This window comes from Gavialis gangeticus, unplaced genomic scaffold (assembly GCF_001723915.1).
Source record: "Gavialis gangeticus isolate Ggan-Ray unplaced genomic scaffold, GavGan_comp1, whole genome shotgun sequence".
Classification (NCBI taxonomy): Eukaryota; Metazoa; Chordata; order Crocodylia; family Gavialidae; genus Gavialis; species Gavialis gangeticus.
The window spans coordinates 259,059-275,286 of NW_017728996.1; the positions used below are offsets into that span (position 1 = coordinate 259,059).

Sequence of the window (16,228 nt, forward strand, 5' to 3'; positions counted from 1 at the left end):
AGGCAATAGTTTCATAGTTTCGTAGTTGGTTGGGTCGGAAGGGACCTGAGTAGATCATCTAGTCCGACCCCCTGCCATGGCAGGAAAGAGTACTGGGGTCAAACTACCCCACCAAGGTGTACATCTAGCCTCCTCTTAAAGACCACCAGGGTAGGAGCCAGCACCACTTCTCTTGGAAGTTGGTTCCAGATTCTAGCCGCCCTGACCGTGAAGTTGCGCCTCCTGATGTCTAGCCCTCTGCCAGCTTGTGACCGTTATTCCTGGTCACTCCTGGTCATGCTCGGGGGAACAGAGACTCCCCCAGTGCCTGCTGGTCCCCTCTGACTAGTTTGTAACAAGCCACTAGATCCCCCTCAGCCTGCTCTTGTGGAGGCTGAACAGGTTCAGGTCCTGTAGCCTCTCCTCGTAGGGCCTGCCCTGCCACCCCCTGGCCATGCGAGTGGCCTCCTCTGGCCCCTCTCCATGTTAATTTTTTCATAAATAAACACTGGTCTTCAGGTGGTTGGTAACCATTAAGATAAATCTGGTACTCTTTTTTTTATTGACCAGAAGGATCCAATACATGCAAACATATATGTTAAAACATTCTCATACAAATTCTTAATTGACGTATTCATTTTGATAGATTAGAAAATGGTGAAAGACATTTCTTATTTCCTAGATAATTCTTTTTTTCAAATAATGATTTGTGTTGAGCTGCTTTTGGATTGAAATTATAATTCACTTAAAATGAAAAAACCCAGCATTTCAGAATTATTTTTTAGTAAACTGTGTTACACGGGCACATACTGAACAAAGGAAGCATTCTCTGTAGGTAATGAGATGAACTGATTGTTTCTGGTCATCAAATACTGCAAGATTTTAGCATTAGTTGCTCTCAGCCTCTCATGCCTAGTTTTTAATTATAGATTTAAAAAAGGAAAATGAACTTTCCTTCTTTTTCATCTTACAAAGCAGTTTGTTAACTTTGAGTGAGCTAATTACTGAGCTGAACTAAAGAGAAATGGAGGAAGTATTCCCTCTCACCCTGCAAAAGAGACTACAGCTGTCAAACACTTGCTTGAAGCTTCAGCAAACTGGCTCCATATGCTTAGTTAGCAATCCCTCCCACCTTGGCAGTAGGGTGACTTCTTTAAAATCATGGGAGCAAACATGTACTGCATAATATTTAAATTATGTTAATAGATTATAGTAAACGTAGGCACCATTATAGGTTGGCAAATTTGACAAGGCTGGTTTTATTTTTAGAAATTTGAAAAGTACACTTCATAAAAATAAAAGATTCCGTTTATATAAAAATGTGTTTTAATTTTAATATTCTTTTTTTTATCCCACTTCTCAGTAACTGAGGCAACTCCTGTCTTCGGCACAGACTGCCGGCTTTCAGCAACATCAAAGCTAAATTCCATCCTTCTTTCTTCTCCTCCTTTAATTTACCCCAAAGGCAACGGGCTGAAGTAGTCTGGGAAGAAAAGGACACTACATCACTGCTTCCCTCTGTACTTTTGTTTAGGATCAAGAAAGACACCTCTAGTAAGAGCAAACAGCTGAACCATACTAAACCCCATCATTCCTCCCCAGGCCTCTCCGGTGATAAAGGTAAGAGCAGCCACCAACATGGCTCTACAGGATCAATCGCTTCCCGCTTGCGATATCAGCCTGGGCGTACACAGGAACAGAGGGCTGGAAAGGGCCCCCTGAACATTTATGTCAATCCCTTGCTTTCATTCATTCAGGAGACAAGGGCACTGTCAGAGCCCTGCCACTACAACAGCAAGGAAGTTCTTCCCAGTAGTGCAAAGATGCTCAGGTCTTAGGAAAAGGTCTGTGCTCCATGCTACAGAGGAAGGCAAAAAAAAGCCCAAATCTATCCCAATCTGACATAAGGGAAAAATTCTTCCCGAGTCCAGATCTGGCATTCAGAATGACGCTGAGCAGAAGAGCAAGACTCTCCGGCCAAGAAACAAACTCTGCGTTCGCTGTAGTTAGCATGAGGAGCATCAGCATGCCCCAGTCAAGATCCCCAGCCTTAGCTGTGCCCAAACGTCCCAAAGCTTCCGAGGAAGGCAAGTGCAAGCCTTACACCTCCATCCTTGAGCTCAGCAGCACTCGTGAGGTAAAACCACCCCTCCTGGGAAGTGTTTTCAGTGGACAAGAGAGAGGTCATCCATCTCCAACTCTGTAAATATATGCTCCCGGAATGGTGCAGAGGCAGCAAAGCCACCTTACAGAAATGAGCAATTACCAGTACGTTTCATGCTAGGCCACAGCCCGCCTGCCTTCAGCTCACTTTCTGACTCCACATGGTGCCAGGCTGCCAGCAGAGGCACACATTCTGCCTAGAGATCTGAGGATCCCTGTATCCACACACACTAGAGCATGTGTGAGAGACTGCATAGCAGTCGCAGGACCCAAACTCCGCCCAACAAATACAGCTCTCAGAAATAAAGGTCGGAATGCCTTTGACAGTCAGCACTGAGCAAACTCCTGAGACACCAGCTCAGAAAACATCTCAGGAAAGGGCCTCACAGGAAGGCACCAAGAAAAAAATATCTGGATAGACAGAATGAGGAAGGATCCTCTTCCAGAGAACCAGATGCAGTTTTAACGTTACTCTGATGTAAGCAGAAGCCATGGACTGCACATGGAACTAAGAGACACACTACCCAGAGTCAACATGCCATGTAGCTTTCTACTGCCCTCACGGTTTGTGAGCTAACGGACCAGTATGATCATCTAGTTTGACTTCTTGCACACAAAGGCCAGTGACTTTACTCAATGATTCCGGTCTCTGGCCTGACAACTTATGGCTGCACTAAAACATGCCTACTGATATTCTTAAATCCAGCTCCTATTCTTCTTTAAAGTATCCAACAAGCCTTTCCTGCAGTCCCAATTCCTGTGCTGTTAAAAGCTGGTGAAAATGAACTTGACTCCTCTCCTTAAAAGAAATTTCACCACATTTCCTGAATTTGCAAAACTGCTAGTTATGACATGGGCAGAAGTTTCCAAATAAATGTTAAGTCTACGTCCCTGAGAAATAGGACGGTTTTACAATCAAAGTTCCTCAAAAACAGAATTCAGGCAGTCTCGTTAGCTCAGCTAACTACTTTAATCACTGAAAGAAGATTTAAAAAGGAGCAGAATTATCTCAGGTGGCTACTTGTAAGTTAGGACATGATGAGCATCTCTTAGCACTGTTGCCATAAACAGAAGGACTAAAAAAAAAAAACCAAAAACTTAAAAGAGCTTGGAAGTCGAGAACAATAATGGCAGGCCTGACAGACCCACAAAGATTTTACAATAGTGCGTGTTGGCTTTTTCCGTACGCACCAAAAACCACATTCTAAGTGCTCCTTTCATGCCACTTACTGTCAAAAAAATCCAAGCCCTGTGTCTCAGTTCAATCCCATGGAAGCAACTACTGCTGTTTCCTTCTGCTTCTCATTACTGTTTCCAGTGCGTCACAAGGAAAGTATTCAGAGTTGGGAAAAGATGGTGACACTCTGCTCTAGTCCTCCCCATTCTCCACCCACTGCTCAAAATACAGCTCTAAATGCACGTCCCATGACAGTCTCAGTTCCAGCTGCCACCCCCAGCCAGCTGCATGAGGTCATCCGTGAAACAGGACAGGGTACAGCTGAAGCCCAAACAGGAGCTAATGAAAAACTTCTGTTGAACTGTGGTGGATTAGACAGCATCTACTCCAGCCTACAGCTGATGAAACAGGATATTACTACTATATTACTGTTGTACTCAAAGCACCAGTCATGGACACAACCTCATCAGGAATCCTGGTTTTCTCTGTTTAAAAACTGCAAATGCTGTGACGGGGGTGGGGAGAAAACCCCACAAATTCTCCCATTAGAAAAAACAAAATCTGTGTTTTTCCATGGTTAAAATGAAACACCACTATATATACAGGTATCAGTTCAACACAATGTTTTATTGATACATTTACAATTTTAAAGCAATTTCAAAGCCTACCAGTGCCTCAATGACTGCAATATACATTCTAAATACCTATAAACGTTGGTGCTTGATTTAGGGTTTTTATAATGGAAAATCAGAGCTCCCACTGCCCCTTCATTCACCAGGACACGGGTGCAGCTGCGGCTGCCCCCCCACTGCTTTGAGGCGCTGTGCAGCCTTGAGATGTCAGTTCTCTGCCCATGCCATTTTCCCTCACTCCTCACCCACAGCCCTGCTGGAGGGGGCCCCCAGCTGCCAGGGCTATGGAGCCAGGAACCCTCCCTCACTGTGGGGGCCTCAATCCATGCCCTCCTCCCCCACCAGACTTACCTGCAGGAGCTGCTCTCCAGGCTGCAGGACAGCCATGCACATGTGTGAGTGTGCGCGCACATGACACCCCTGCCTGACTGCCCTCCTCCCACTCCCCATAGCCCCTTGCAGGCCCGAACTCCGCCAGCTTGCAAAGGGAAACTCGCCTTAAAATGAGAAAATCCATATTTTACTGTGTTTTTCTATGGCAAACTGAAAACCTGGATCCCTGCTCATCATGCTAAGCCCATACAAACACAGAAAAACAACAAAAGTAGAGTCCCTGCCCCAAAGAACTTACAACCAAAGACGAGATGGATATACATGGGAGAGCAGAGAGGTTATGTGACAATCCTGGTCAACATGCTAAGCAGCAGCAGCAGAATGGAAAAAGCAATCCAGTTCCTTTTGCAGAGACAGTAAACCTCACCATGAGTCCATCCTCACTCTGACTTAGAGACAACTCTTGCTGACAAGCATACAACAATTCCCACAAGCATGACTGTCTATGACAGGAGTCCCCAAAATGGGGCCCACAGCCCACCTGCAGCTCGCAAATGTTTGCATGCAGCCTGCACAGGGGCTCTAATGGTGGCTCTTCTCCGCAGCACTGACCAACACAAACTGTTCAGTACTAATTGACACACATCTTCACAGCAGCCCTGGGACTCTCTTTATCGTAACTTTGTATATGATGTAAGGTACATTGTGTTAAATCCAACTTAAACTGATCACCATGCCCCATTGAGCCTCTGTTGAACTTAAAGGTACAACACTGCAGACTCATTTGGTTATCGAGCCCCTACTGTGATGCCCCATCCATAAACTGTCCTCCACAAACAACATTTGGGGAACCCCTAGTCTATAACAACTACTTATTATTTCATGTTCATCACTGTTCCTAAGTCTACCCATGGTAGATCTAGAGAGAACTGTCTGATGGGGGGGTGGAGGGAATTAAAGTTAGAAACTGAAAACAGATGAACTTCAAAATGGTATTGAACTCTATTCAAGATATGCGACCACCTGCTTAGCAAAGGCATGCTTGATTTGAGCCTCTACCCAACTGCAGGAGCCTTTTTCAGAACACAATTTTAGATTAAAGAATTGAGACCAGTGGGACCATTATGGCCATTTAGTCTGACTGCTTGCATAAAATCAGGTCACAAATTTCACTTGGTGCTTCCTACACCATGCTTAATTTGTGACTGAACCACAGCAAATCTTCTTAGAAATAACTCTGGTCTCGAGTGAGAAAGAGTTCACCAAGCTCCCTGGCAAGGTGCTCAACGGCCAACTGCCCTGCCTCTACACTGACTGCATTTTATTTGAGTGAGTCTAACCCAGAACTCCAGTTACTGGATCTTGCCAGGTCTCCCTCTGCTCTACTGAAGAGCCCTTTAGCAGCAAAAACCTTCCCTTGTAGACTGTTAGCAGCTATGATCAAGTCATTTCTCAACCGCATTTTAGATGACTTTTGGAAAAAATTCTTTCCGAGTTCTGGAAAGATGAGAAGATGCAATGCCAGGCTAGTGATGCCATTCTGCATCTCACTGCTGCAGAATGCAAATCCCTTGCAGTTTAGAAATGGAAACGGCTTGTGTTACATTTTTTCATTTTCCTCTGTCACTCTGAAGCAAGAATGGCCACAGGGATTCACCACTCAGAAGTCATAAACACGTATGTTCATAAATCACCCCGACAGTGTTAATCTGTAACCAGGCTGGAGGTATGTGGAAGTCAGATTAGGAATTAAAAACTATTAAGGACAGAAATATGCCAGGTATACGCAAGTCTGAAAAACAAATTAAGTAGTTTACAGGCCTAAACCAAATCTTTCCTTTGGATGGATCTGGGGGTCAATGAAGTCATTTCATGACTGACACACTTCTTAGTTTAACAGTGAAGAAAGAGAAAATGCCTTTTAACTCCCCAGTTGACAGCTGCAAGCTCCTGGCCCGTGCGCACAGGATCCCAGCACTCCAAGCTGCAATCTCCAGGTTGCCCCAAAACTCCAGAAGGGTGTTTAGAGCTGGGCGCACAAACTCCGCAGCTTCAAGGCTCATATTAGAAACCTATACCCAATACATAGATACATTTACATAAGATTTGTAATGAACTGAGAGACACGCACACAGCTATTTTTATTTAGAGGCTCCACGTTTACACACTGCGTGACCAAGCACAGGCAGTAAAACAGATAAAAAGCATATCAAGACTAGAGAGAGAAAGGGTTGCTTTCTCTGAATTTATCAGTGGAGTGACCACTAGAGGAAGACAAGCATTATTAAAGATAAAGGGCAGCACAGTGAGGTTTTGTGAGAGCCTCCCAACAGGAGTAGCATAGACAAAACTCCACTGAGTTTAAGTTTTCTATACTGCTCAGTGATAATACTCAAGTCCTTGAGAATGCTCACAACTCTTAACACAATATAGCACAAGGCTGTCATTAAAATACTATGAGATCTCAGCAGGTAACATTCACACATATAAGGAAAAACGGTCAGCTCAGGTCCCAGATCAAGAACATGACAACACCAACTCCCACCCTTCTGATAAGGGCCATCCTACCATGTCAGAGCTGGTGGCTGCTACTCCAGGGAGCAAGCCCAGGGCATCTGTGCACATGAATTTTTTTGTTATACCTGCCATATAGCTGTTCATGCTGTTATGTTTACTCTGCAGACTCTGCCCAGACCCATGGCGATTTGCAGTGTCCTTCTGTTTCTGGAACTTAAGCAGTGTGTTATCCAAAGGAGAAATCTGGTTTAAGGACCAGACTGAAAGACAGGAATTCCTGTACTGCAGTCTTGCTTTGGCACCAATTCCTTTTGTGGCCTGGGGCAAGTCAGTAATAAATTTTGCCAGTCTTCTCCTAGTAATATAATGGAGATTACTTGCGTCACCGGGAGGTTGAGAGTCATTGTGCTTACAAACAGAGCTGGAGCCAAGAAGCGCTAAATTATAACAGAGCCATAGTGACAAAAAACAAAAGCTGATACAACTTTACCTTAGTACCAGCCCAAGACACGAGTGTTCAGTTCATACATTTGCAAACGCCTCTTTATTAACAGACTACACATCATCATCAATTGAGCTGTTGCACTCACATTTTAAGGCTGACAAATCAGAAATCTGAAGTTTTTCTTAAAATGAACTTATCCCGACTCACTTTTGTCTGAGCTTTTTTTAGCATTCTACCCCTACTTCCAGTTCTCAGCACAGAGCAACAGCAGAACACATAACAGTGTTGGTGTGATGGAAGTCTGTACAATATGTGACCCAACAGTTTTAATGGACACGTGGATGATTTTAAGACTGTCCTAATGAAACAGAAGTGCAAATACACAGTGCAATTTAACATGACATGGGGAAGGTCATCAATGCAGCCTTTCATGAGGGTGACCGCTCAGTGGCATCTCAAACCCTGGGTGCCAGATCCTGCTCCAAGGACTGTTTGTATAAGTGACATTTAACAAACACTGATAAAAATGTATGATCAGCCCTAAGATGGACACTAGAATACAGCTCTTCCTTCTCTCACTTGTGTGTCTTGTCCATTAAACTAGAAAGTCTTGCTCAATCTCAATCCAGGAGCAATGAAAATGATTACTTTAGGCAAACTGGCACAGTTGCAAAAGGATGGGGGTACCCCCCACAGCTTATAGCACAGACGGCATTTAGGGCAGTCTCCCAGTAAGTAGATGCGGGTCCAAATCCCTCAGAGGAAGAAATTAAACACCTATATCTACCACATCCTAAGCAAATGCTCTAACCACTGAGCTACTGGATAAAAGGGAGGCTGCATCATCACCACCCTTAATTTTATATGAAAGCAACTGCTGTGACTGCACTGCATGTACAGAATAATCCAGCACATGCAGCAGAATGAGTCCCTTGGGCTAACGAGGTAGAAGAACATCTGTTTGCAGATTCCAACAGAGTTTACATGTGAACTAAAAGCCCAGACACAGAGCCTTGTCGAGATTGAGGTGTTTCTTGACACACACAAAGGAAAACTTTAAGTGCCTGGGGAAATTCAACATTGAAAATGTAAGTACCTGAGGACCTCAGATGTTTCTAGGGTTAGAGAACAGCTGAGCTGCTGTTTTGAGGACCTAAATGTAGGTAGAATTTAGGGGCCTAATTCCAAGTCCTTGTGAGAATCTGGACCTGGAGCCTAGAACAATAGGTCTAAAGTTTAACGGAATTTGTAAGTAAAATGTGATGGAGAAATCCCGCAACACACAACGAGTTGTCAGCGGGGTCTGAATTCTGAACCATCAGCAGAGAAATCAACAACTGGCACCAAGGTGCATTAGCGTTGGAAGGCAGCTGTAATAAGTTACTACTGTTTACAGGAACTGAAACTATAAATGCAGCAGCCACCCCTTTTGCAGACAGTATACCCAAACACACAGATAGAGCAGATGCTTTCAGAACAGCGGTCTAAGTGGATGAGACATGACTTCTACTGCCAGGTCTGCCAACAGGGACCTCACAAAATCTCTTAGTTACCTCATCTGTAAAATGGTAAAAACTAGAGCTTGTAAAATGCTTGGAAACACTCTTTCTAGTCTCCTGGCACCTATGAAAGTAGGCAGTCAGACTTGGGCAACTCAGTGAGGCTCAGTAAAATTAATAGTGGAAATATGTAGAAAATTAGTGAACAAAGAACAAGAGCTGCACAATGGCAGTCACCTGTGGCTTCTATCCTAGCAAACATAGCTAGATTTTCATGTGGACAGCAAAACTTCTCCCTCTGGCCCCATGACTAAACATCCTGTCAGATTTCACATTCCTGTACCAAATTACAGAAGCACTACAGTTGCTCAAAAAATAATAGCTGGCATTTTAGTATTGGAAAAATTGTCTATTTTCCCCCAGTATTATTCTTGGAAACTCGTTTTTACTGAAACTTCCAAAATTCGACCAAAGCCCAACACCAAACCTGTAAAATTTAAGCCAAAACAATTACATTTTAGCAGTTACAGGCAACTGAACATAAACTGCCTTATCTGTGCCATTACTCTTACCACTTATAATGGAGACAAAGTTTATGCATGTATAAAGGGTAAGATAACTGCAACACAGACTTCTGCAGTGTCTTTGCACACTATTTTCTTTTTCTTACAACAGACAGACATGTTATCTACGTGTCTACCTCAAGAGTCAACTCAGCAGCACGGCAAAGCACTAGCTGTATCCAACTACACCATTAAGTAGGTACAATGATACCTCCCATCAGGTTTCAAACCCACTCCTACTTACCTCTTTGCTTCCTCCAGGTGACAAAGATATTCATATGCCACATTCTGAAGTCTCCTCTCATCCATCTCCTCTGCTGTGAGCCTCTCATTATCAAGGACAGCTGCAAACACACAAAAATCCCCATCAGGATTCAACTCACCTGATACGCTGATACTCAAATAAACCTAGAATGACTTCAGCAATTTGTACATAGTTTCATAGTTGCTCATGTCACCACAGTAAAAGGAGAAACATGCTATTGATATTCCAGGAGGACTGTATGTAATGCTCAAGCCATCTCCAAGGAGAGCCATCCCCATGTAGACTGCCTTATTACTATATTTATATTACAGTAGTGCCTTGAGGCCCTGAAGACATTAGGGCTCCATCATGCAGGGCCCTGCAGAAACACAGGTACAGCCCCTGACCTGAAGGGCTTACAGCAGGGGGGAGCAAAACACATTCAGTCTGGCCTGACAGTACAGAGCTGCCAACTCACTGGATCGGGCCCACAGGCAGCTGGCGGCTGCAGCTTCTGTGAGGTGCAGGGCTGGCAGGCGGGACTGCCGCTGGGTGGAAGTATCGCCCTTGATGCTGCAGCATCAGCTGCGGACCTGGGCACAGAGGATGGGTGGCAGTGTCAGCTGTGGCTGCCACCGGCAGGTTCAGGAGCCCCAGCAGGCCAGCGCAGAACCTGGTGGCAGCATCCACAGCTCCCAGTGCAGCAGAAGCTCCTGGCCGGAGCCCCAACCTGGAACCTGCTGACAGTGTCAGCCATGAACCTGGGCAGCAGCTTCCGCCATGCTGGGCGGGCAGCAGCACCAGCTGTGACGCAGCCGGCAGGTGCCACACCTGGGCTCTGGAACCTGCTGGCAGTGCCCACAGCTGATGCCACTGCCTGCCCGCTGTGGCGGAAGTTGCCAGCTGGGTCCACAGATGAGCTATGGGGCTCCTGGCAAACTACAGCTCTGGCTGGGCTCTGGAGGGAGGGAGGGAGAGCCAGAGAGAGAGAAGGGGAGAGAGTCAGGGAGAGGAGAGAGACAGAGAAAAGATGAAAAGCCAGACAGAGAGAGGAGGAATCAGAGAGAGGGGGAGAGATGGATGTCGCTTTTGACAGGTCTCCAAAACTCATTAAGTGGCCCCTCAACTGAAATAATTGTTCACCCCTGGTTTACAATATTAGCTGACAAGATAAAGGAAGGGAAGGAAGGGAAAACATAGAGAAGACAAGTGAATTGCCTAAGTTTTCATGACAAGGCGGTGAAAGAACAGGAAACAGAACTCATGTCACCTGATTCCCAGGCAAGAGCCCCGTCCCAAGTTACCCAACTCCCAGCCTAGAACCTCATCCACTGGACCACACAGGTCCTTTGCACTGCTCTTATTCATCACCCCTCTAAACCATCACTAATGGAGTGTTAAAGCTGGCCCCAGATTTTCATTACCATGAAGCAAACATAGGACTAAGCTGACCTTTCCCTTAAAACAAAGCAAAATACAATAACCAAGCAGTCAATCTCCTCGCTCTCCCCTCTGCTACAGGTCACTGGCACAAAAATCTTGTCTTCTCCCTTCTCATCTCTGCTTGCTTCATTGAACCAACCCTGTCCCTTCTGAACTTTCACGCTCACTCGTCTATGTCCCCACCCTCTCAGTGTCATTCAATTCTTCCCCTTCACTATGCAAGCGCGGTTACGCATCTTAAACTTAAACCATCGTAAAACCCCACCATCCCCCCCACCTACTGCTCTCTCTCTTTTTTTTCTGAAATGAAGGATTGGAAAGGATCTCCTAGATTAGCAAGTCCAGCCCAGTCCCTTGTTAGGAGACTCCGCATCACAATTCCATTCATCGATGTTTGAGCCCTGACAATGCGCTCCCAGCCCACACTGCCTACAACTACCGCCCGGAGTGCCTCTCCTTCAGCTCTTCCCTGGGCTCTCCCCAGTTTGGCTTTGAGTCTGCATGGAGACCGTTCTCACTAAAGACTCTAATCATTCTGTCCTGGGAAGGCTCAGAGCCAGCCTTCCATCCGCATCCACCTTGGCATGTCAGCTGCCTTCATCACAATCAGCCGTGGCCCACCTTTTGACCTCTTGTCTTCCCTTAGCTTTTGTGACTCCGTTTCCTTGCTTTCCCCTTCCCTCTCTAACATTTCTCTTACAACATCTTAGAATCATAGAAAAGTCAGGCTGGCAGAGGCCCCAGGAAGTCGCATCTAGTCCAGCCACCTCCTAAAGGCAGGAACATCCCTGACTCAAGCATCCTACACAAGTATTTAACCTGCTCCTGAAAATTTCCAGCAATAGTGATCTCACAACTTCTCTATGCAGCCTGTCCCAGTGCTTGACCACTCTCATGAAGTTCTTCCTAGTCTCCAGCTTAAATTTCCCCTGCTGCAGTTTGAGGCCACTGCTCCTAGTCCTGCTCCCTATGGCCACAAAGAAGTCTCTAATGTTCATCCTCTCTTCAACCATCCTTCAGGTATTTGAAGACTGCTATCAAATCCCCCCTCAGTCTTCTCTTCTCCAAACATGAGTCATGTTTTCCAGGCTTCATCATTTTTGTCGCTCTCCAGCGGACTCTTTCTAATCTGTCCACGACCTTCCTGAAGTGCAGGTCTCACTACTAGCCCCCGTACTCCAGGAGAGACCACACCTTCGATCTGCAAGTGACACTCCTCTTAATACAACCCAATATGTCATTGGCTTTTTGCAGCAGCAGCAGCAAGAGCTTACTATTAGCTCATATTCAGCTTACAGTCCACTTTAACCCCCAAGTCTTTTCTGCAGTACTGCAGCCTACGCAAACTTGTGCATCCGCCCTTCAACTACCCCTGGGATATGGAAGTCTTGGTAAATCACAGACTCAGCATGAGTCTGCAGTGTGACACAGCTGCACAAAAGATGAATGCAGTTTTGGGATACGTTAGCTGTAAGACACAGAATGGGATAATGCCTCTGTACTCATCACTGGTCAGGCCTCATCAGAGTTGTGTGCACTGTTCTAGGCTCTAAATCTTAAAAAGCACATGGAGAAGTCAGAGAGAGTCCAGAGGCAAGCAACAAAGGTGTTAAATGGCTTAGATGACAAGTCAAATGAAAGGTTGAAGGAAATAGGTATGTTTAGTTTGTGGAAAAGGCGCTGAAGAGGGGACGTGATAGAAGTCTTCAAATATCTGAAATGCTGGTGTAAATAAAAGGGAGAACGTCTGCTTCCTCATTGCACAGAGTAGGAAACAGCAGCAAAGTAGGTCTAGACAAGCTATCAGGAAGAACTTGTGCACTTTTTGAACAGCGAGGCAGTGGAACAGATTGCTAAAGGAAGCCGTGGACTGTCCATGACTGAGAAGTTCAAGAAGGGCATTTATACACCTGCTCTGGGGGGCACTTTAATTAAAGCGCCCAGAGCATCTCATGCACTGCGCTTAAAAATGGCAGTGGGTAAGCACTGGTCAGGGAGGATCTAGACGTAGCTACTCCTATGCTCTACTATGGGTATTTCCCAGGCTTCTGGGCTTTGCTCGTTCCCAGATGGGGCTAGGAGGAAATTTTTCTCCCCCTACTGCTATGTGTTTTAAGAGTTTGTTTTTTTGCTTTCCTCAGAAGTATTTTACTGGGGTGTGCCTATGCTCCTGCTGGCACTTACACCCAGAAGCTCCTGGCTAAGGCCAGACCAATCACTATATTGGGGGTCAGGAAGGAATTCTACCTCGCGGTCAGATTAGTATAGACTGAGGGGTCGCCTTCCTCTAAAGTGAGTGAGGCATGGCTCTCTTTGGACCTTGAGTGTTTTTAACAACCTCGCAGCAGCAGGACGTTGGCCACCATGGTCCCCCCTGCTTTACCCGTGGCAGGTTCAGGTGTCGTTGTGCAACTGTGTCACTCCTGACCGTGTAGTTTTGCTGAGAGGTTAGCTAATGGATTTCCCTCATGCAGGTGACTGGATTAGACAACCTCTGGAGCATTCTTCCAGTCCTGCTTTTCCACGGTTTTGTGATTCATACTGTGAGAAGCAAGGATTTCTAACACCAATATCTCTGATTGGACCACCTGCATAGTTGGGATAGCGTTAGACAGGCTTTCAAACGAAACACTGTCAGTGTCTAATCTTGGCTCAACCATGAATTTTTTTGGAAGTTTGAGACAAAGGGCAAAGATGACAACTACATAATCTGGTAAAAATGGATATTTGTGGGCTCCTTCTGAACCGAAGTGAGCTGACAGCACAACTGCTGTTATAACACTGTCTGATGCTTCCTATTTTATGGGGCACAACTTCAAACTCTGGCTATTTAGGGTGAAATTTTGCATACTGGTTGCTAACCTCAGGCTGAATCATTCTGAAAATTTTCAGACAAGGAGGTTCAGCCATTTCCAAGAATAAGTGGAGAGAAAAATATATTTTGCCCATTTTGAAAGAATTTGGTGACATTTGTTTTGAGAAGCTCTAGCATTGCCATTCTTTTGAACAGGAACTTTGAAAAGTGCCTTTTGCTGTCTTGTGAAAACCTACCCAAATCTGGTCAATCTATAAATCCTTTAGGGGAAGGGGCTAAAACTGCCCTTCACAGTGGCTTAGTGATTTTCACAGCTAAATCCTAAAAAGATTTCAACTGCATCTAGCAGTGTCTAATCTGTGTTTTTTAACATAATTAAGCTGCAGGCTGCCATTAATGGAGACAGGGTCTTGTGCAACACTGTCTCACATTTCACATCTGCCTAAAGATACAGTGTTTAAAATACATAATCACATACTATTATTTCCTAGCTATCCCAGACTCATTTAGCATGCAATTAGCAAGGCAGCTGAGCACCTGTACTTTTGTTTCCACTACTACTAAACAGAGACCCCCCCCTTACCTTACTCAATATACATAGTGTTCAAACCTGACAGCTGGAGCTGGTCCTACTTGGAGCAGGGGGCTGAACTAGATGTCCCTTCCAACCCTCATTTTCTATTATTCACCCATTTACACACAAGCATATTCAGAGTAAGATCCATTTGCTTCTATGCAATTTTGACAAATTAGGTCTCAAAGCAGCCATAAATCCACATGGCCACTTCTTTCATTCTTTTGGAAGCCAAGCCTCATCCACCTTCTAACTTGTACTGAGAATGAGACCGGGAGCCTGTGAAAAGAAGGGTGTGCAGTCCCGTCATTCACCATGCAGATAACAGAAGGAGCAGAGGTAAAGCTAAAACATTAACGCTACAGTTTCTCAACTCTTCAAAGTTAAAAATTACATTAGGACTGCAGACTGAAACACATTATGTATCGATTTAGAAAGGAGACATTCTCTTTGTGCAGAAAACAGGAATAGTCTTGCAAGAACCAAAATGGTCATGTATCAAATGAAGCAAGAGGAGACATATGGAAGGACAGCCGGGCGTCTGACGCAGGCGAGTAGGAGGCATGAAGAGAGAACCAGGTACCTCACGCTGGAGAAAACGTGCATACGGACTGCAGCCCACCTCCACCGCACAATGCTGGGCTGTTCACATGGGAGAGGGACGCACACAGGAGAAACTGGAAACTTCACCATGTTCAGATCCTAACCCGGAGGGTTTGTGCAGCATCTGCAAGTCGTAACAGGCACCTTTGTGCTCCTGTTACTTCAGAAGAAAGGCTCTAGAAAGGGCCCAGGTGGCATTCAAGGGACCGGAAGGGGTCAGGTGAGACGGTATAAGCCTGGGCCCGAGCTGGGGCGGGTATGGGAGGAAGAGCTCCCAAACTGGAGGGCAGCAGAGAAGCCCCGGACTCACACCAGGGATATGCTTGAGCCTGGGAGTAGGGCAGGCAAGTAGAATATTGTGGACCTGCCTGGAAAACACTGGTGGTTTGGGCCTGGGACCAGGGGTGGAGATGCCAGCTGGCCTGGGAGCAGGGCCAGAGCCCAGGAACAGGGCAAAGGAAGAACTAGAGCCCAGCCCCAGAGAAGGCAGAGGCAGGGCTAGAGAGCCGGTTGAAATGACCCAGCCCCGGAGCAGGGCCTGAACTGAGTCATCATTAGTAGCATCTGTGAGGCCTGGGTGCAGCTAGTAGGCAGGAGGAGGCCAGGAAATCAGCCCTGGAGGTGACAGATGAGCAGTAAGAGGTAGCTGGTGAAGGGGGGATCCCCAGGCACCATCCCTTCCTGAACTCACACGTGGGTCAAGGCCTGGCAGGCGAGGAGGGAAGCAGGCCCCAGGGCCTGGGGGAAGCAAAGGCCGACCACCCCCGGGGCATCACGGCCACCCCCACAAGCCCGTCATGCTCAGCACAGGCCGCAGAAGACCAGCGCGCGGGACTCGGGCGCTCCCGCCCAACGCAGGAGCAGCCCCCGCGGGAGGGAAAGTGCGTGAACAAGCTTCCTGTTCGCTGGCACCACGCCACGAACCCAGCGGGCTGCAAGCCACCTGCACGTCGCCCGGGCGCCACCGCAGTGCTGCTGCGGAGAAGCTGGGCGCCACTCCTCGCCCGTCTCGTGCCCCTGGCAGGGCCGGTGGTGTAGTGCTGGTGGGACCCGTGCGATGGGTCCCATCACTAACCCCGCTCTGGGAAGGGACTCGCGGGCCGAGAGCGGCGCGCGGCGGGCAGCGCGGTCCCGCGTCTCCCGTGTGGCGCTTGCGAGCGCAGGGGCTGCCCCTCCCTGCCGCGGTGCGGGGCGCTGGGAGCCGCGCGGCGAAGGATGCGGAGCGAGGGGCGGGCCGGGCC

At 46.7% G+C, this 16,228-nt stretch overlaps 1 protein-coding gene across 1 annotated transcript in view; it reads right to left on the reverse strand.

Moving 5' to 3' along the window:
• IQGAP1 (IQ motif containing GTPase activating protein 1) overlaps window positions 1-16,228 on the reverse strand; it is a 279,633-nt gene that overhangs the window by 258,785 nt on the left and 4,620 nt on the right. The window contains exon 3 of the mRNA XM_019503860.1: window positions 9,553-9,652. Coding sequence (XP_019359405.1) covers window positions 9,553-9,617 — 65 coding nt within the window. The 5' untranslated portion in view covers window positions 9,618-9,652. The remainder of the gene's footprint in view (window positions 1-9,552; window positions 9,653-16,228) is intronic.